We start from the raw sequence: 20,831 nt of genomic DNA, 5'->3' as shown, positions 1-20,831 counted from the left end.
AGAGATTGTTGAGCTTTCTGTTTATGACCCTTGGATCACCAAAATCTTGTCAGAGCACATAAAGACTAAATTTAAAGATAAACCAATCGACAAGGAGGAGGAGGAACATGGATGTGTTGCATCGCGAAATAGTGTGAAAACAAAGTGGCTATAACTGCTCCTCATGTTCCTGCCTTGTGTGTCAGCCCCGTCCTGATTCTCCTCACCTGTGTCTCCTTATCCCCTGATTGTCTGTGTGCTCCCTCATGTTGACAGCTCGTAGTGTTTCCCTCCTCCCAGCGTTCTTATGTTTGGCCTCTGCCTGTTTTTTGACCCACCCATACCTTGAACTGCACTAAACGTTTTCCTTTTGAACACTCCCTCACACTCAAACCCATCATGTGCACATCTCTGCGTAAACATAAGCAGATGGAGAAAACAGAGAAATAATTATCTTACAGAAAGTTTCTCAGAAAATTCAACCAAATAGCTAAGAGAAACTCATCCATCTCCCTACCAGCGAATGGTCGCTCTCTCTGCAAACGCTCTGTCCTGCTTTTTTTCTCCCTATATGAAACAGATGATAGACAGGTGCTTGCAGATTAAATAGTACACTCCTGTGTTTCCTCTTTAAGAAATAATGATAGCGTTTCCTCAGTCCGTCAGTACATGTCTTTATCATGTTATTTTACCTTAGTTTTTGGATTGCGGGGTAGGGGCCGTGGAGGGAGCCATGTTGTTGCTGTTTGATTTATTTTGATGTAAAAGCACTTTGTGATACATTGTTGTTTGAAAAGTGCTATACAAATAAAGTTTGATTGATTGATAAACACCTTAGTTTCTGAAAATCTTCACCTTGGAAGGAGTTTTGTAAAAGGTGCAGGTTTGGTACGAAAGGCCAAAACACACAGAAAAGCTACATGTACATTTTACTAAATATGAACTGTGCACCAGAGTTAAGAGGATATAAATAGCTGAAGGAATGCTATTTTGATTGGAAGCGATACTCCATTTGCATTTATATCTGGTAAATGTCATTTAAAGTTAAAAATAGAGATGTAAATGTGAGTTATGATGTTGGATAAGTGACAGGACGGCTCTGGAGTGAAATATAAGTAACATCGCTGTTCGTTATAAGCACAGGAACGTTGCTCTCATTCTCTGACCTGAATCTGCAGCTGAGCCGTGATCACAACAACATGAAACGTCTTCTTCATCTCTGGATGAGAGACAGGAGGAGGAGGAGGAGGACACAGCTGTACGAGGAAAGAAACGCAGGAGGAGGAGGGCATCAGGAGGAGATTAACATTCAGCCTGACATCGATAATAATTATTATAATACTATTTTCAGGAGCTTCTTTAGTGCAACCACAAGCTTGGGACTTAAACTGATATGTATCTGTGGAATAGATGAGAAGGAAAAACAGGAATCAGAGGTTTGCATTGAGAGGTTTAAATGATTTATCAGAATGAAAACATAAATATTCACTCATGTGATACATAGCTGATGCTAACTATGTTTGTGTCCTGAACTCCATTCATCATAAATCCAAAGCAATGCCTCATTGATGAAGATTATGTTAACATTAAGAGACCATTAGCTAATCAAACTACATGTTTCAAACACCTGAGGCATTAATGTTAGCTTTTTAAGATAATATTCAAAACACTCTGCTGGCTAACTTATGATGCTATGCTAATTATCATAGTGAAAGTAAAAGGTGTGACAGCAGATGTCCTCTATTGGTTGCAAGGTCAAATTCTTTCTGTCACGATTGATCTTGGTTGTATTTTTGATGTATTTTTGTTTTTTAGTTTAGTTTTAGTTAGTGTGTTTCATGTCTGTTTGACTTCCTGCCTTTCTTGTGTGTTTTCCCCACACTCATTGTCCTCACCTGTATCTTGTTTGTCACACCTGTCTTTAATTACCCCGTTAGTCTCTGTGTTTTTTCTCTCCTGTGTCAGTTTGATATCTAATCATTCTTTGTTTCCATGATCAATAATGCCTCGTGACTCCTTGTGGTTTTCACTCATCTGTCATGGATTTTTGCTGTGATGGACCATTTTGTTGGATTTAATTCCTGATTCTGGACTTTATTAATTTTGTTGTCTTTTAAAATCTTGTTTAGGTCTGCACTTGGGTCCACTACCTTGGTTTGAACCAGATCTAAGCTTCCCTAATGTTAACTTAAATCCATCCGTGCAGCTCCAGGTCTTTGCCTGTCGTTAGGTTGACCGAAAGTTTGACAGCGTAAGCCTTTCCAATATGGCAGCCGCCCATGGATAGGCTTCCAAAACAGCCCTACAGAAACTAATGGATGACATTATTCAGGCTTGGTCCACAATTACAGTCTATGGTCCAGACAAAATGATTTAATATTAAAGAAATCAACCATTATAACTGACCCAACTCAAGTAACCTTGTGGGTGGAATCAGGCCTGCCTGCAGAAATGGCTTTGCTCCTGAAAGGCCCAGTGAATGGGCCCTACGAGGATCTGAATTTAAATCATCGTACACTGCCTGGCCAAAAGAAGAAGTTGCCACCAAAAAAGAAGATCACACACTCTAATATTTCATTGGACCGGCTTTAGCTTTGATTACTGCACACATTCGCTGTGGCATTGTTTCGATAAGCTTCTGCAATGTCACCAGATTTATTTCCGTCCAGTGTTGCATTAATTTTTCACCAACATCTTGTATTGATGATGGGAGAGTCGGTCCACTGCGCAAAGTCTTCTCCAGCACATCCCAAAGATTCTCAATGAGGTTAAGGTCTGGACTCTGTGGTGGCCAATCCATGTGTGAAAATGATGTCTCATGCACCCTGAACCACTCTTTCATATTTTGAGCCCGATGAATCCTGGCATTGTCATCTTGGAATATGCCCGTGCCATCAGGGAAGAAAAAATCCATTGATGGAATAACTTGGTCATTCAGTATATTCAGGTAGTCAGCTGACCTCATTCTTTGGGCACATAATGTTGCTGAACCTGACCAACTGCAGCAACCCCAGATCATAGCACTGCCCCCACAGGCTTGTTCAGTAGGCACTAGGCATGATGGGTGCATCACTTCATCTGCCTCTCTTCTTACCCTGATCACTCTGGGTAAATCTTCCTTCCAGTTTTTCCACCCGGCCTGCTTATGTTGTTACCTCCATTGGCCCTCCTCATGGGACAGGGCCCCAGAAAGCTTTCCACTGTATCCCCCCTTATGGGCGGCCTTGAGTTAAATAGTCTACATTTAAAACTCGGCATCTTTATATAAGTATACTTGGGTTGCAGGTAAATCTCTGCAGCTCCCCTGTGGAAACACTGGAGGAAATGTGAGAAAATAAATATTTCTTCACATTTGAACTGACTGTCAAATCCAGGATTATTTCAGTCCACTAGCTTCGAAACAATGAAAGCTTAAAAGTACTCCAGGGCTGATTAAAACAAACTGTATTATGCAACAATGGCTCCAGCATGTGCCCACTGGTACACATTTGATAACATGTGATAAAACCTTGTGTGATGTTCTGCGTGTGTGATGACAGAACCTCATCAGTAAATCAGTCTTTTCTTTCACAGGAAACAGTCAGCAGCAGTTTAACCTCACTTAGTGATTAGTAAATCTCTATCAGGTCATTATAATAATCGTTTCAGACCCGTGCCAAACAAAGCCCGTGTGTGTTGTTGTTGTTGATGGTCTCTTTGTCACAAATGGCCTGCGTCTTTCTCTCTCTGTGCTGGTCGTGATGGCTCACTGCATCTATTGGATTATGTCAGGGATTTGACTTCAGGATTAGGCCAATGGGCTGAAGGCAACGTGGGGGCTGCGTGAGCTTCTGAATCACCGTGTGTGTTTTACTTTACTTTATGTGAGTGTGGAGGTTCGGTGCGTGGAAAGGGGTTCCCAGAGGCCGAGGTGTGCAGCTTGTTTTTTTTTTTCTCTTTGGCTCCACAGACCTTCAAACATGAACCTGTTCTGCTTCACGCTGGTAAGATACATCATCTTCTAAACTCCTGTCAGTTTGTAGGTCCGTCTTATATGTTTGGTCCCTGCAGCCTTTAAAGAGCAGGTAGGCAGAGGAGAGGCGGTGCTCGCTGAGGGACAGCTCATGTTATTGTTGTAGACAAGGAGCTGAAACGGTCTCTCAGGAGAAAGAGGCACAGCTAGAAACAACTCACCTCTCTGTTAGATTCATGATGTCTGTCGATGTTTGTTTGCTGGGCTTGGATTTTCCTGTTTCTCTGTTGTGCAGTTTAATTGTGCTCACTTACAACACACAGTATGTGGTTCATTTGTAAGTAACCCAAATATAAAGGCATATATGTCCTGGGAGTTTGAAGCATTTGTTTAAACAAATACAACTACATACAACCTTGGAAGGATAAAAATGTAATCTCCTTTTACAAACGTTAAGTTTTATTGGTTGGCTGATTTTGTCCTGTACAAATTTGTGTGTTCATCTCATCCTGGTTTCTTTAACCAGTCAAACATACCCCTCATCAGACATCTTTGCCATGAAAAATGTCATTTCAAAATCTGTTTCTGCAGCCAGGAGATAAACACTTGTTCTGACATTGACCCCTCAGCGTCAGTTTTTAGGCATTAACTTTAACTAACTTTAAAGTCGATCTAGTTGCTGATGGTCTCGTTGCTTTTGTAGTTCATGAAGAAACATCAGATTTATTTTCAGCCTGATTCATAACCAGCTAAAAAATTCCCACAGGAGCTTCAAAATAACGCAAAATGTAAAACTATAAAATGTGAAAACATAGGGTTCAGTCAGATGGAATACATACAAAGGGATATAAAAGTTATATCTACTAATGTACACACCAGCTTCATTAGATAATTGGATGAAAAGAGGGATTTTTTTCTCTCCATGAAGTGTTAAAAAAGGTGATTTTTAAAATAAACCCACTTTAAAGGGTGACCAAATTTAAAACCTCCAAATCGGGAGACTTTAATTTTACTGCAAACCCACATGTATGGATCCACACATCCATGACCTGCACTGATCACACAAGGTGGTAGGTAAAGGTTTCCCCCTGAGAAGCTTGTTTAAGTTGGTTTTCTCCAACGTTTTCCTCACATAAGGAGATCATAACAATGCTACTTCCTGCCTGTACCCACTGGTTGTGTTTGCTCATTTGCATATCTGCATTTCCACCGGGGGCAACTGAAAATGGACCCTTGTGGTGTGTGCAAAACACAGCATATATATTACCTGGTACTTTGAAGGAAGCATGCAGAGCTCTTCAGAAAGCGCTGACTTCCTTTTTGGTACGACCGCTAGCCTACCTGTCGTTACGCAGCAGGTCCTGTTAGGTTAGGATAAGCTAGGCTAGCTGAACAGCAGCTGAAAGCCTGAGACTGATCGACACATGTACAGACAAATCAGTATTGAACTTTGTCTCATGGTGCATGAGAGATATTTTCCATTTATTAAAACAGCAACACTCTTGGCAACGACCTTGATTGACACATATAGAGACAAATAAGTGTGGCAAGCATGGAGTATTTTTGTGATATTTCAATTGGTTAAAACTGGGACAGGGAAAGTCCAAAACTGGGACATGTTGTTGCTGGAAAACTGGACAGTCCTGGTTAATCGGGTCCCTGCTAGCATCATTTTTCTACTAGCATGAGAATATTTTGTTTTAATTTTGTTGCATTTGTTTGTCGTCCATTTAATAATTTCTCACAAAAACTTTGGTCTACTTTTCTAAGTACTGTAGCATCAGTTAACTTAATGTCTTCTTCAGGTAGCTCTGCAGTAGTTAAGGCGGCTGTGGCTCAGTTGGTAGAGTCGTTGCCTCTCAACCGAAAAGTCGTGGGTTCGATCCCCAGCTGGGCAACATGTCCGATGTGTCCTCGGGCAAGACACTTAACCCCGAATTGCTCCTGCTGTTTTGGTGGTGGTGTATGAATGGGATTAGTTACTTCTGATGGATGATACTACATAGCGATCACTACCATCAGTGTGTGAATGTGTAGGTGTGACATGTGATGTAAAAGCCCTTTGAGTAGTCGGAAGATTAGAAAAGCATTATATAAACTCAAGTCCATTTACCATTTACATTGAAGGTTCTTCTCCAGTAGGCTACTTGTTATTGGAAGTGATTAACATTTACACACACGTATCCTGTTGAATTAAAAGTGACTGTGTAGTAGTAGTAGTCGTAGTAGCTGTTGACACTAAACTGACTTCTACGTCACTCAGTAGATTTGGAGCTTTAATCTAAATTTAGCGTCACTAAAGAGTACAAAAAGTCATCAACTCCCCGAACTCAAATCTGTAACAACATGAGTGTAAGATGCTCACCTGAAAAGACCACTAAAGATCTGTGTCAGCGCTTACACAACTTGTTGCACTATCTAAGGTTAAGCAGTTGTTTATAAGAATGTTGTTTAATTCATGGAGAACCAAAACTGCAAAGTGAATGAGGAGAAACTGTGAATGAAAAACATGCAGCCGGGAACATAAATCCCAAGTGACCATGTTCCTGAGAGTAATGTCAGGAGTGGACAGCTTACAGTATCTGTGTCACAGTTTACATGCCGGGGCTTCTTACCATCAATCCCACCCTGCTCTGTACAGAAACAGAGTTGAGCTCTTTATGTGTAGCTGATCCAGCAGAACACGACCCGACATGAGCAGCTCGTTACATGTGCAAGTGCAAGAGTTCAAGTGTCATGGAATCAAGATTGAAGCCAGGACTTATGGAAGTATTGAGGACTCATTTCCGGAACAGACTGAAAGTAATTGTGATGCCTCTGTATGACCTACTAAAGCAAACAAGAACATCAGCAACTCGATTTATTTTTCTACTGTCATTTCTCATGTCTGAACCAAGCGGCAACCTCTGGTCTTTAAAAATGAAGACAATGTCGAAGTGCAAAATCCTGCAGTTCGTTGAGGCTGGCTCCAGGAACACCAGGAGTCACATACACATGACAGGCAAAAAAGGCGTTTTTACAGCATAAATAAACATGTTTAAAGCCTGGTTCAAAAAATAAAATAGGTCTGATTAGTTATTATATCATCACTGGCACACACTGTACGGGGGGTGAATTGTTTTTAAACGGCTCTGTTTTGATTTTGAAAATGAGAAGTGTAGGCGAGTAGCTGACATGATTGACAGGTGGGCGCGATGTAACGGTCCATCAAGAGGTTTAAAACCCGCCTCAGCTCCAGCTCTCAGCCTGTTGTTAGGTTGACTGAAAGTTAGGTTGAGAGAGGATTTCCAGTATGGCGGCTGCTGCCGATGAGCCCCCAGAGCTCCCCGCCATGACAGATGGCTGACGTCACTCAGGCTTCTTCTTCTTTATTTTTTTCATTTTCCACAGGGAAAATAGTGAGTGATATGACTGACTAATAAAAAAAAGCAGGATGACATTTTTTGGAGGAAAAATTAAATCTACCTATACATGTACCAGACATGATTAAAATTCCAGGAACTATAAACACAAGTGTAACATCAGTAATTTATACGATAAATGTGAAACTAAGTACTGGGTCTGTCACCATGATAACTGATGGATGTTTTTTGGTTTTTTTTAGGAGGGCTCCTCAGAAAGCATCTATGAACCAGCCTACAGCAAAACACTGAAGGAAGTCCTCCCCAGATACCAGACTAGCCCCGCTCTCCTGAGACAAAGACCTGACTGGAGTGGTTCAGATCTATCCATCAGTTCTGTAAGTTTATTTATTTAAGGTTTGATTTAGATTTTTTTTTTTAATGATGCTGCACATGTTTTCCAAGCATTGAAACCAATTTTAAACAGCTCATACTGCACACTTGTAAAACTTGTCAGATCACTGTCTTGCATCAGAAAAGTATAGTTTGTGAATCAAGCTCTCTCTCTGCTCTGCAGAACAAAGAACCAAGGGGTGAAACGTTAGTGTTCTCATGTTCACTGTTTAACTGATCTAATGTGTTTTGTTGGATTTGTCAGAGCTGATGAAGGGGGATGCAAAAATCTCAGAAACAGCCATGCCCTGAGCTAAATGCTAACATCAGAATATAGAAAACAACAATGCCGAGGCTGAACAGGTGTAACTGTAACCATCTTGATTAGCCTTTTAGCCTTTTGGTTAGTTAACATCATGCTCAAACGTTGAAATCTGGGCTGACTTACTGTGCTGGCTGCCACTGCGACCCGACCTCGGATAAGCAGAAGAAAATGAAGAAAGAACTTTGAATGGATGATCAGATTTGTTTTCTCTTTTTGCCCCTCAGGGCTTCCATAGACTTTGCCATAATTTGTTTTTTTTTTGTCCCCATGCAGGACCGACCTCAGAGCACAGTGAAACTGAAAAGAACAAACAGAAGGTAAAGGAGTTGTGCTCGATTATCTTGTACACGTGTATTTAAGTGAGCACACAGAGCATATCTTCATATTAAGATCAGTTGTGTTTTTTTTGTCTTTTATTCAGTAGATTTATTTTTGCATCAGAATATTTAATATTTGTCTTCTTCTTTAGGTCATATGTGCCAACATCATCTTTGGACAATGAAACACTCGGTTGGTACACATTATTAATCACTGTGTTGGTTTTGTATTAACATGGTTAGGATTCATTCCAATCAAAACATCTGCTTCACACTACTCACCTTGATCGTACACTCGTTCAAACTTTTCTACAATGTGACCTCTGTTTGCCTTCCTTCCCCTCCTCCTCCTCCTCTGGTGCAGTCAGAGACATTCATAAAGGCTGCTTGGTGTTGTCAGGAGATAAGAAAGACTCGTCCAATCAAATCAAAGCCCACAACAGAGGTAAGAAATGTGTATGTGAAAGAAGCTGAAGTGATTATACTGAGATACCAAGTGAACTGAGGCTATACAAGAAGTTAGTGCAAGAGAAGTTATGAGAGGCATTATTCACATGGTAGCCATTTCCCATTGACACAGCACTCAGGATGGGAATCTGAAATGTTGGTATTCTGTTCTGCTGTGTTCAAGGTTGCAGATAAACGTAGGGAATTGGAAGATTTTTTATCATTGCAAAGCTTTCTGATGATCATCAACCCAAAACACAATTGAACTCAAATCAATGAATGTTGAAAATCAGGATGGACGTCGGCCATATTTCAGGGTTAACTATCTTTGGAAAGTTTTTCAAAACTGGGTTCAAGACTGAAGACTGAAATCAGGTTCAGAGGGACGAAACATTGACATTTTTTTCTAACAAATCTCTGATGAAGAGTAATGTTTGTGATTTTGTCTTTTCTATAAGATTTCCTACAATATCCTAATTAACCGCAGTTTAACATTACGACAGAACTTCAGCTTTGCTCCCTGAGCTTCATGTGAGAGGAAAATGGCTGCCTAAATTGTACCCTGGATTTGCATGTTTTTATGTGTGTGAGATAAGTCTTTTAGTCTTTAATGATAAGTTAGCTGAAGAGGAAATGTGAGGAGGAGAGAGTGGACGTAGACGTGCATCAAAGGGCCTATAGGCTGTGAGTCAAATCTGAGGCTGATGTGTAGAAGATTGCAGACTCTGTTCATGATCCACCCAGTGAGCGGCCCCGGTGATTTGCATGTTTGACAACATATGAAATAATGTTTTTTTGTCTGTCGTGTGTGAATTTATCCTACAGAAAAGTGTAAAGCCTCCAGTCAGAGCAGCACGTTGACAAGAAACGGCAGCTTGAAGGAGCTGAGATCTGACAGCACAGAGACACATCCACCAGCTCAGGTAAAACCTCGGCGCTCTGATAGACGACTTCATTGAAAGAAAATATTAATACATCACAATCTGGATTTTAGTAACCGCATACAGAGTAACGCTGAAGATAAAAGTTGAATTTTCCTACTTTAATGAGATCTCATCATTCACTCGGACACAATCACTTCAGTGAAACAAATGCTGATGATTTCCTGAAGTGGTGCAGATGGCAGACTTTAGTCTTTTGTAATCCTGGATCCACATGACGGCCAGGCAGACTCACCTGACATACCTGACTGATTGTGCACATGCTGATGCATGTGAGGGATGACTATTGTTCATCTTTTCTAATCTTCCACTCTCTGATTATGTAACTGATGAATTGGATGGGTTTTATTTAACAACAGAATCTTTTAATCTTTAATAAAAAACGATGTCAGGACATTTCAGAAAAGTTATTTTTTTCTGTTGTTAAAATTTTTAAACGGTATCACCTGACGAATGATTCAAAGTTAAGTCACTTGATATGTCTATGTGATTCAGGGTGCAGGTAACAGAGAGTAAAAGTAAATTTGAAGTAAACCTGAGAGTGAATGAAGTCAGCTTAATCAGACCTACAGTCCTCTCTAATCCACTTTTGAAACCTTTAATCTGCTTTCTACGTATCACTTGGGTCTGCTCTGTGCTCTTTTGAACATTTGTATTTTGATCTGCATGTTAGCTGAATGTGAAGAAAGGATACAACAAAAAGAGAAGCACCCAGCTCTTTGTTTAGACATAGTCATAGAGGGAATAAAGTTTATCCCAGGTGTACTACTGTATACTGCGATTAACAGTAGTAGGCTATGACTGCCAGTCGGTGGTTATTTTGCAGAATGCCAGGCCCGGCTATAAGAGCTGGTTTCCGATCTTGGATGAGGAAGTTAACAACAGACCAGCTGACGGCAAACACCACTACAGTGTAGCATCCACTTACAGTCTCAAGAAATCTGACAAAGTGATTCAATAGCAAGGACCACACCACAACCACATGTGTTTTAGATATTTAATGATAGATCATATGAATGTATGTTGAGGTAATGATTCTGATGGAAGAGGATGTTGTCAGGAAGGATGGACTGACTGCAGGGCAAAGGGAGACTCAGGACGGGGATTCTGTCTCAGGCATAATTCTTCCCGAGCTGATCATGGCCCAGACTGTGTCTATAGGTCAAACGAGATGAATGGATGAGAGGAAGGGAGGGTGGGTCGAAGAACTGAGACATACGGTGTGGAGTTGGATGGCTCAGTATGAGTATCAGTATATATTGTCAGGTGATTGAAGATGTGGTTTGGGTGTTGTCCGGCTCTCGAACCTAAGTTATGAACTTAGTTTCATTTAAATGGTCATGATTTTCAGTGTCAGAAATAGATAATTGGTGGTATCTTTGTGAAGTTTGGTATGATTGTGATTTTTTTTTTCCTGTTACGATGGCCGTCATTTTGATCTCTGACCTGGCGCTTTGCATTGTGGGAAACAGTAGATGAGGGAGATTGGTCTGATGCATACTGTGTATTTTTCCTGTATAAGTACGACATCTGGGTATTTTTGGCATACTGCAGATCTTACATTTATTTGCAGACTGCATACTGCACTTTGGCCGACTCAGCATGTACTACTAATAAAGTAGGCAAGTTCCAAAACAGCCTTAGTTTAGCAACACGCCTTAGTTGGATGTCGACAGAGGTTAGAGAATTTTTCAGATACTTCACTTAAAAGTTGTAAGGCCGCTCTGAGAAATTACTTAATTTATAGGAAAAGTATTATCAACCAAAGACCCTTAAAGCATTGAAAGTAAAGGTCCTTATTCAGCAGGAAACGTTGTGTGATGACACTATATTAAAGATGTGGAGGGGTACATCTTGTTGGTTAAAATTCCATTATCACTGTCTTTTTCTGTTGGTTTGGTAGCAGGGGATTTTGATAGGGTGGTTCAAGAAATCAGAGAGCAGATGTTTTATGAGGGCAAAGAAACAGCCTGAATGTGAGGACCATGAAGAGCTAAAACTGGAGCGCAGAAATGATGCAAGAAACGATTGTAATGCAAGTCTGAGCGTAAGCAGAGCAAATCTGAGTTCAAGCAGGGAATATTTCAGTGCATGATTTTGGGGAAAATAATGACAATTTTGGAAGCCTTGCTCTAAAATTAAAAGACGACACCCTCATTATAGAGAAGACGTGGTCAACATGGACGTGGTCTCAGTGATGTCACCCATTGATTTATTTTAAAGCCCAACAATTTTGTGTAGCCATATTGCAAATGCTTCCTCAGAATAACTTCTGCATTGGCTTCATTTTCAACTCCAAAGGTTGCTGCTAAAACAAAAAAAATCCAACAAGAGACAGGTAGTCACATTTGGAATAGAAATACTTTCCCTGATTCTAGTTGAATGAATGTGCAAAGGTCAGTCATGTGAAAGCAAAAATATTGTATTTAAACAAATATATTCTACTATTATAAGGCCCTGTGATTGACTGGCAATCAGTGCAGGGTGTAACCCCGCCTCTCGATTAATGACAGCTGGGATCGGCTCCAGCCTCCCGCAAACCCGAATGGAGAAAGCAGTATAGATAATGGATGGATGGATTGTAAAGCAGTACTTGTGGTTAGTGCTGAATGTCATTGCCCTGCACTAGATGCATAATATTCTTTCTTTCTTGCAGGGTGGTGAAACTACAGCTGACATAGCAGATTCATATTCAACGCACACCACAGGCAGAATAAAGAAGTTACAGAATCTGGTCCACACAAAGAAGGGACAACAGAGCGCAGCAGGGAAAGGGAAGAGTTTATCAGACAGTCATGGTGAGTTATAGTCGAAGGAATGATGTTATCTGATATGTGCATGAAGAAGTGTTGCATACAGACGACCTGAGAGGTGAGGAAATAAAGAGAATTCTGGTGATTCATTCTGTAACAGTGATCTAAGTTGTTTTCTCTCCTCTATTTAAAACATTGTACAGGTGCAAAATTTATATTCCAAAATAGAAACTTCTTTCACCAGTAATATTTGTAGAACTAAACTTGGGAAATTTTTCCCCATTTTACACAAACTTGTTCCTCTTTCATTAGAGGCAAAAAATAAACAACAACAACCCAGCAACCTTTATTTTCACCTGACAAACAATCCAAGAAGAACCCTTTTTTTCTTCAACTAGAAAAACTTTTATTACCAGTTGCTACACAGTTGCAAAAATGTAATAATTTGTCAGAATCAGAATCAGCTTCATTGCCCAGTTATGCTCACACAAACAAGGAAAACAATAAACTGACAAAGAAAACAAAGACTGAATATAGCAATAAGGCAATGGGGCAGTGATGGATAGTGCAGAAGATGCTGAAATCAACATGATAATAAATTATGTAATAATGTAACAGATTGGTTCATTTACATGAGGTAGTTTTTGTACGTACATCAAGGCAGTGTGCATTGGTTGATGTTGTATGAGGACGATATTTAAAAGTTTAAGTTATCCCTGTTCTTAAAACAAATTCCTGTCCTGAACAAAGGTGAGAAAAACAATTTAAGTTCTGACAAATGAATGAACCACACTTGCTTTTTTTCTTCCTTCACCTCTCATGGCTTACGTAGTTGCATTAACTATCACTTTATTCCCGCTCTTTTCAGATCATTTGGCCGATGTGTTCAGTAACAACAATCCGGTGCTGACCTGCATCGGCCTGGGGAGGAGAACGGATAAGACGCTAGCCAAAGCTGCTTCATCACCGCAGCAACAGCAACAAAGAGCCACAGATGTCCATGTGCAGTCAAAGGAGGAGGGAGTTTGGTGGAGCCCGTTCGAGTGTCCGCAGCCCTGGTCTCCCTTCTATCACACCTGTCAACAGCCTCAGCATGAACTGTGGGTCTGCGGGGGGAGCTTGTCGCTGCCCTGGACCACAGACTGGGATCGATTCGAGAGTTTGATACAGGAACTGGACAGCAAACAGCCAGATCTGTGTCCTCCTCCGCTGACGGTCCCCTCCATCACAGAGCTGCAGTTCTCACAGAACACAGTAAGACAAACCTTTGTGTGCGTACTCTCAGGACACTCTGACAAATGAACTAAACCAGTGGTATATAAACACAAATATAACACGTTCTATTTTAAAAGAAAAGTTTGACATCTAACAAAATCCCAACATTTTCTTTCTACAATCTCAGTGAGAATTCTTCTCCTTAATATAATGTAAATTATTGAGCGTGTTTACATGGAATTGAGTATCACGGTTATGAGCCTAATCCTGGGTATGGTGTTTACCATAGACTGAAAATATTAATGGATGAAGCCTGAGTGACGTCACCCTTCTGTTAGGGCGGGGGGGTCGACGGGCTCATCAGCAGCAGCGCCATGCTGGAAATCCTGTCTCAGTCTAACTTTCAGACAACCTGACGACAGGCTGAGAGCTGAGGCGGGTTTTAAGCCTCTTGACAAACTGTTTCATCGGGCCCACTGTCAATCAGGTCAGCCACGCGCCTAATTTACAAAAAAATTCACCACCTATTCAGTGTGTGCCCGTTATGACAATAACGACCTATTTCGTTTTTTGAACCATGTCAAACATGTTAATTTATGCTGTAAAAATTGGGTTTTTGCCAGTCATGTGTATGTGACTTCCGGGGCTCCTGGAGTCAGCCTCAAAGTGGACACTCAACGAACTGCAGGATTTTTCCCTAAGGCATTGGCTTCATTTTTCAAGACTGGAGGTTGCCGCTTGGTGTTCACACAGGCGCCTGTGATGTTTATTTCTTACAACACAAACCGCAGCAATTTTGAAATCTGAGACAGATGAAACCTCTGTGGCTCATTGCGGTCTTTCATGCAAAAAATATATGTACATATATGGCGTGTATAGGCTACACCTCATTCCCAGCAATGGCCACTCCTAAGCTAAGACGCCATCGTTGCCGCCGCCATGTTTGTGTAGCTGATAGGTGAGGCAGCGCCTGGGCAGGTAGTGAGCAGCTGTCAGAAACAGACGTATACATCGTGGATGTGTTATAGAAGTGCAAAAGTACGTTACAGCTGGAACATAAAATGAAAGAAGTTCTGTGATGTAGGGAGGAGTAAGGTCATTTTATAACAGCAAATAGGTAGCCGTATATATCCAATAGCCATCAAATGAATCCATGTTTGTTAATTGTTTCCTGTATTTAGAACAACTGTGTGACTCGTTGCTCATCAAACCATTCAGTGCATGACAGAGGGCAACAGTCACTGTTGGGAAATAAGCCAAAGAGTCCATGTAACAGATGCGCTCAGTGCTAAATGACCGCTAAACTGAAGCTAACGGCAAACCAAGAGAGAATGACTCTTTTGTTTCTGCACTGTCTCACTTTGTTTATGGAACTTATTAGGGCTGTGCATACTCAGTGGTCTCACAATTTGATTCTATTACGATGATCCTGTCAACGATTTGATTTGATTTGATTTGATATTTCAATGCATCATGATGGGTTTTTATTATTTAGGAAATGCTTAAGAAACCAATGTCAACATGAAAGTCTTTACATTGTAAGCCAAATAAATGAATTATATAGTATAGGTCTACAAGCAACGACAATATGCAATAATGGATAATGCTCCATCGATGCAGACTCGTCCAGGTTGACATCGCGATGCATCGTGGAAATGATTTCGACACCCCTAGCAGTTATGTAGGATGATGGAAGGATAAAGATCTGCAGATTAACGACGTTAAGGAATAATCTGTGAAATGATATGTGCATTATAACACATTAACAGTACAAGATCAGTGCAACTTGATCATCCCTAGTAGTCACAATATTTTCATCCAGGATGAGAAAAATACTTCATCTAAGATTTGTATGGCTGCCGGGGTTTAACCTAATTCACAGCACAAATCATAAACAGGGCATAAACACCCAGCTGTTTATGTTGTGAGGTCACACACAAGGGCAGATCGTATGCCCATCTGTCACCAGAAAACACTCATTGTAATCTCTCTTTTTCCCAAACAGTTGACCAGATTTGGGAGATTTGAACCTCTTGTTCAGCCTTTAAAGGAGCCGCAGGATGATGGAAGCTCGTCGGTAAGAGAAACGAACCTCCTTAATCTGAAAGATTGATCATCTAGGAATTTAGTCCTCACAGACTAATGTGTTTTTTAGACTTAAATATACATCATGTTTGTCTTTTGGCTGCAGTCGGGGAAATCTGATATGAAATGTGTTTTGATGTTTTCACTGCAGGTGCAGATTGAGGAGCCAAACGATGTCTGGGTGGAAAGGAAGGAGACACAGACTTCATCACAAAGTGACAGGAAGCACGTCAAGGCCTCACCAGAGAAAACAAAGACAACTTCTAAAGTATGTGATGCACTCGACAGAGATCTTAGTCATACTAACACTACCCTGCTTTTGGTGTGTTTCAAACCTAATGAAATAACATCTGCCAACAACAAGACACAGCTGTCAGACACACACCTGTTCTGCCAGACTGTTAACTAACAATCCAACTATGATCTACAGAGAGAGCTCCACAGCCTGGTCTTAACATTAGCACTTAAAACAGAAGGATTGACACACCCTCCTTATAGGGTTAAAGAATTACAGCTAGAAAAAAAACAAAATGAATAAGGTTCATGACATTTTTCACCAGAGTTTCCTTCATAATTCTGAAGCATTTAAATGTGTTACAGAAGTAATTATCACAATTTTTCAAATATTCCAATTATGCTCTATACATTTCATTTTTATTGTGTTTATTATGATTGGTGTTTGTCAGTAGTGTTGTTTTGAGATTACCAAGGGAGTGTCTAAGAGGGGTCAGGTATTCTCACTTGTTATCCTATTAGGCTCTTAGTCTATACTGTAACTGGTGGCTTAAAATGACAGCTCATTGACACCTTGTCGCTGTGTTACATATGTGAAGCTTTGTGTTTACATGTGGTCCATTGAGTCGTCCTCTAGTTCGGAGTGTTAAAGCTACTTTAAGAAAATTGATTGTGTTATATATGCCGCTCACAAACCAAAAGTACATTTCTTTAAAGTTAGTATGTGCAACATTTTACACATAAATACAGCAGATATCAAGTTTATCCTCTGTAAATGTCTCTCTGAGTCACGACTGTCTACAATGAGTGAGAAGCCGGAGTCCCATCAGCTGTAATGTTGTCAGAGCCGTGTTTACATCATGTTTACATGGACCGGACGGCCTTGTGTTTAAAACTGTTTTAGTCAAGGACTAGAGAAAAGAAGAACATACTCACTGTTTATTTGGATGTCACCTAAATGTGTTTAGTTCACGGTCATTCTGTGTCAATTTATGTGCAATGTGAAGCTTTGAGCTAACCAAAGTGTGCTAACATTAGCATGTTAACACAACAATGCAGGACACAGGTGATTGCAGCTCGAGCAAAGGACAATTTTGTCCGCCGCTTGCATTTATTGGTGCTAAATTATGGTGCGTACTAATTGATAACTCCTTTGTGTGTGGAGGGGGGTTGGAGGTGTGTCGCTGGAGGAGAGCGGAGGGTTCAGAATAGCGGAGTTGTCGAACAGCAGTTTGTTTTGGTTTAATGCTGGTGCTCGAGGGTGACATCTACTGGATCAAAAAGTCACACATTCTTGCTTCAAGAAAAGTGTTTGTGCACAAAAACCATGATTTAATTTATTTCAATATATTCATTTTTAATTTTTAATTTGTCTACCACCGATACTACATAACTATTTCCAGGCCTCCCTTGCTTTTAGCCAGGTTGACTGACTCTTTCAGAAACTGTTTGATTCATCTCATATTCTTGAGCAGTATTGTCTTGACCTGTTGTAGTTTCAGGTGCATCCCATTCAGAATCCAGCTCTTCACTTTTATGGAGTTATTATGCAGATATGGAGCTATTATTGTGGCATAACTATTTGAATATGCACACACAGATCCACAAATGCGTAAAAAAATCCACAAATGCACAAACTAATCTGCAAATATGTTGACCAATATTTACTTATTTATTAATGGCAATGAAAATACACACAAATGATCGCTTACAACTGAGGCTCTCCATTGGCGGTCATTTTACACTTGACTTTTGCAACACTCCTGCTGTGCAAGATCCACAAATGCGTGCACATATCTTCAAATGAGTGTCTGACAATCTGCAAACACATTAGTGGGGTTTGTTGCCCTGAGCTCAGGCTCACAGGATAGGCTGCCATGCCTTTACTTAATAAATAAGTAAATATTTCAAAATTGGTCAACATATTTGCAGATTTGTTTACACATTTGTGGATCTGTGTACGCATATTCAAATAGTTTTGTCACAATAATAGCTCCATAGATATGGTCCATGATGTGAAACGCCATGTACAGGAACAGGAAGTTAAAATCTGAGAACATGTAGTTGGGGATTAAAGCTCACAACACACCTCCTACAGGTTTCAGCTATTAAAAGCAGGGCAACCCCTGCAGGATTAAGTCTCTCGCTTGCCAGAAAAGCTGCGTGTCCCAGCATAAACTGGGAGACTGAGCTGTTGTGTCACACGAGAAGTGAAACGTAGCAGTTCAGGGGGCCCTGACTCAGCTCTCTGGTTGGTTAGCTTTTCTCTTTTGTTTGCCTGAAGTGGGAGATAACCCATGCAGTGAACCTAAACAGAAATATAAGGCAGATAAAAGTGTGACTCTGTGTTTTTGACTGTGCAGGATGGAAACACACAGAGAGATGAAGCAGAAAAGAGGAAAGTTGGCGGGGGAGCGTTTGTGAAAGCACATCACAGGCGGTCTGGTGACTCTCTGGAAAGCCTCTATAGCCTCAACAGTGGACAAAGCTCCTCAAGTAAGCACCTGTGGGCACAGAGCCATGATGCAATCCTCTCTTAAGGATCTCGTACTCCCCTTAAGATGCATTTATTTATAAAGCTGAACTTACTATCAAGAACGGAATCCACTACTCAGACTTAAGCTGCCTTGTTACTGTCATCAGAAGAACTACTTTTATATTCTACTCTAATGTTCTTTGTTTGTTTGCACCAAAAAAACACCAAGACAAATTCCTTGTATGTGTGAATGCAATAAATGTGATTGTGATTGTGAGAAATTGATTCCATCTGTTAGATGTGGGGTTATCGAGTCCTCTTGTTTGTCTGCTCTTCCTTAGGCGGAGTCACCAGTGGGTCCGGCTGGTCCAGTAACAGAGACAGTCTGAGGCTGGACGATGATCTGTTGTCCTCTAGACACTTCTGTGGAAGAGCAAGAGTCCATACTGACTTTGTGCCAAGTCCATACGACACTGAATCCCTCAAGCTCAAGGTAAACATTTGGTTCACCTTTAGAAACAGAAAATGGACTTCTAAGCGTGCAGGTGTAGACAAATTGTCCGTTCTCTGAATTACAAAGACACAGATCAGCTTAGCATAGCTGCATATAACCGGCCGTCCAGGTCTACTGGATGGCGAGTGTGCATGACACTCTCTCACTCTAACACGATGCAATAAATGTCTGCTTTACAATGTAAACATCACACACTCACATCCTTCATCTTATAGCAGGCCACAGGGGGTTACACTACTGTCTTCATAACTTTTCTAAACACAATAGGTGAAGCACTTCAAAGACTGTCAATTAACTTGCAAACAAACTAGTGCAATTGGTGAAGGATACTGATGATGAACATAGTCTGATTGACACGTCAAGTTAAGCCATTGTAACCTTCCCAAATGGAAAGTTTTTACAGCCAAATCTGGAACACCCGCTCTCTTCTCTGAAGTATTTTTGTCCCTGTCAGATAATCTTAATTGGTCTATACTACACTCTCATTCAGGTGGGAGATGTGATTGACATCTTTGCCAAACCCCCCATGGGAATATGGACAGGGATGCTGAACGGCAAACTGGGCAATTTCAAGTTCATTTATGTAGATGAGCTCGCAGAGGAGAGACCCGATTCTCGTGAGGAGACACAAACCCAAAGAGAGAGCCAGAAATCCACCGTCCAGGAAGTGTTGAGGCGTCTCAGCTTGGAGGTAAGTTGTTTTATTATTTATGGATTTGACTGATTTTAATGTGGCAGGAATCATCTTCCGTACAGGAGGGTGTTTTCTCCTCTTCTACAGTGTAAATGTTTGGTTTTTTTCTACTCTTGCTTCTCCAGGAGTACACGTCCTCTCTGCAGCTGAACGGGTACCAAACAGTGGATGACTTGATGAGGCTGAGGGAGCATCACCTGACGGAGCTGAATGTGACTGATCCAGAGCACCGGCATCGTCTTCTCACTGCTGTTGACTCCCTGCAGCAAATGTACTGTGAGTAATGGTAAAGGCACTAAAGGGTCATCCAAGGACAGCAGCATTGGGCACTTTTTTTTGGACATGATAAGACCTTAAAAAATATTCGCTGAGATGTTTACATTTAGAAAGGAAAGGGGACAAGTGACATTGCACCTCAAGCAGATAAGACCTGGAGGGTAACAGGGCCACGGCTAAAGAGGTTAAGGATAACAGGATAACCTCAAAGAGCATTTCTGAGAATAGAACAGGACACACAAGGACAGGAGGGGCAGACAGATTGGCTGTTGAGCTGTAATGCACATGAATAATGGCTGTAAAGGATTACTTACTGCTCATCCATTCTGCTCTATGACAGTACGTCCAACCAGCCGTCTCCTCTGCTTTACAGCTGATTGGCAGCCGAAGAGCGAGGCCAATCAGGAGGCCGAGACCCCCGTCGAGAACATGAAGGCAGAAGTGAGCAGCGGCCCCAGAGACTCCGGCTGCCACATGTCGTCTGACAGCCCCGACAACAGCACAGAGGACGCACACCTTCACTTCTTCCTTCAGTACCCTCCGCCGGCTGAGACGGCAGCTTCATGAGCATCACCCATTCTTTTACAACCCATTCTTTACCACGCCTGCTTTGAGGTGACTTTTCAGACGAACGCTGTTTTTTTAAATGACAACAGTGTAACTTCCAATTATGTACAATGAATGCCCTCTCTGAGCCTTTTCCAAATGTAAATGCTCCACTTCAAGACATCATATGTCTGAATAAAAGAGTTTAAGAAACAGTTTTTCTTTTTTTCCTATAATTTCATTTTTCAAGTAACTTTATTTCAAGTGAACTTCTTCTTAAAGCCAGAACTCTACCTAAATCAAAAGTTCACCACGTTATAGAAAGAAAACATGTGATTTAAGT

General features: G+C 41.0%; 1 protein-coding gene across 2 annotated transcripts; it reads left to right on the top strand.

Moving 5' to 3' along the window:
* The first annotated feature begins 3,807 nt into the window (after positions 1–3,807).
* Positions 3,808–20,703, top strand: samsn1b (SAM domain, SH3 domain and nuclear localisation signals 1b). Of its 2 annotated transcripts, none has more exons than XM_061055982.1 (15): positions 3,808–3,962; positions 7,536–7,670; positions 8,264–8,307; positions 8,460–8,500; positions 8,672–8,752; positions 9,580–9,677; positions 12,352–12,493; positions 13,317–13,702; positions 15,669–15,740; positions 15,900–16,016; positions 18,346–18,478; positions 18,800–18,951; positions 19,463–19,663; positions 19,792–19,942; positions 20,316–20,703. In XM_061055982.1, the coding sequence occupies exons 1-15, from the start codon at positions 3,939–3,941 to the stop codon at positions 20,507–20,509; spliced, it is 1,971 nt and encodes a 656-aa protein (XP_060911965.1). In that variant the 5' UTR covers positions 3,808–3,938; the 3' UTR covers positions 20,510–20,703. The 2 variants fall into 2 exon arrangements, with proteins under 2 accessions (XP_060911965.1, XP_060911964.1); XM_061055981.1 differs by having other exon boundaries at positions 20,283–20,703.
* The last annotated feature ends 128 nt before the right edge of the window (positions 20,704–20,831 follow it).

This window comes from Labrus mixtus, chromosome 14 (genome assembly GCF_963584025.1).
Source record: "Labrus mixtus chromosome 14, fLabMix1.1, whole genome shotgun sequence".
Taxonomy (NCBI): domain Eukaryota; kingdom Metazoa; phylum Chordata; class Actinopteri; order Labriformes; family Labridae; genus Labrus; species Labrus mixtus.
Note: the sequence above shows the minus strand (reverse complement) of the source record. Positions and strands in the feature narration are given on the sequence as shown.

Bases quoted from the DNA above. Each gene is read 5' to 3' on its own strand.
- samsn1b (XM_061055981.1), top strand. From the start codon at position 3,939: ATGAACCTGTTCTGCTTCACGCTG. The intron at 3,963-7,535 runs GTAAGATACATC...GGTTTTTTTTAG, and splicing joins ACCTGTTCTGCTTCACGCTG to GAGGGCTCCTCAGAAAGCAT. The intron at 8,753-9,579 runs GTAAGAAATGTG...TTTATCCTACAG, and splicing joins AATCAAAGCCCACAACAGAG to AAAAGTGTAAAGCCTCCAGT.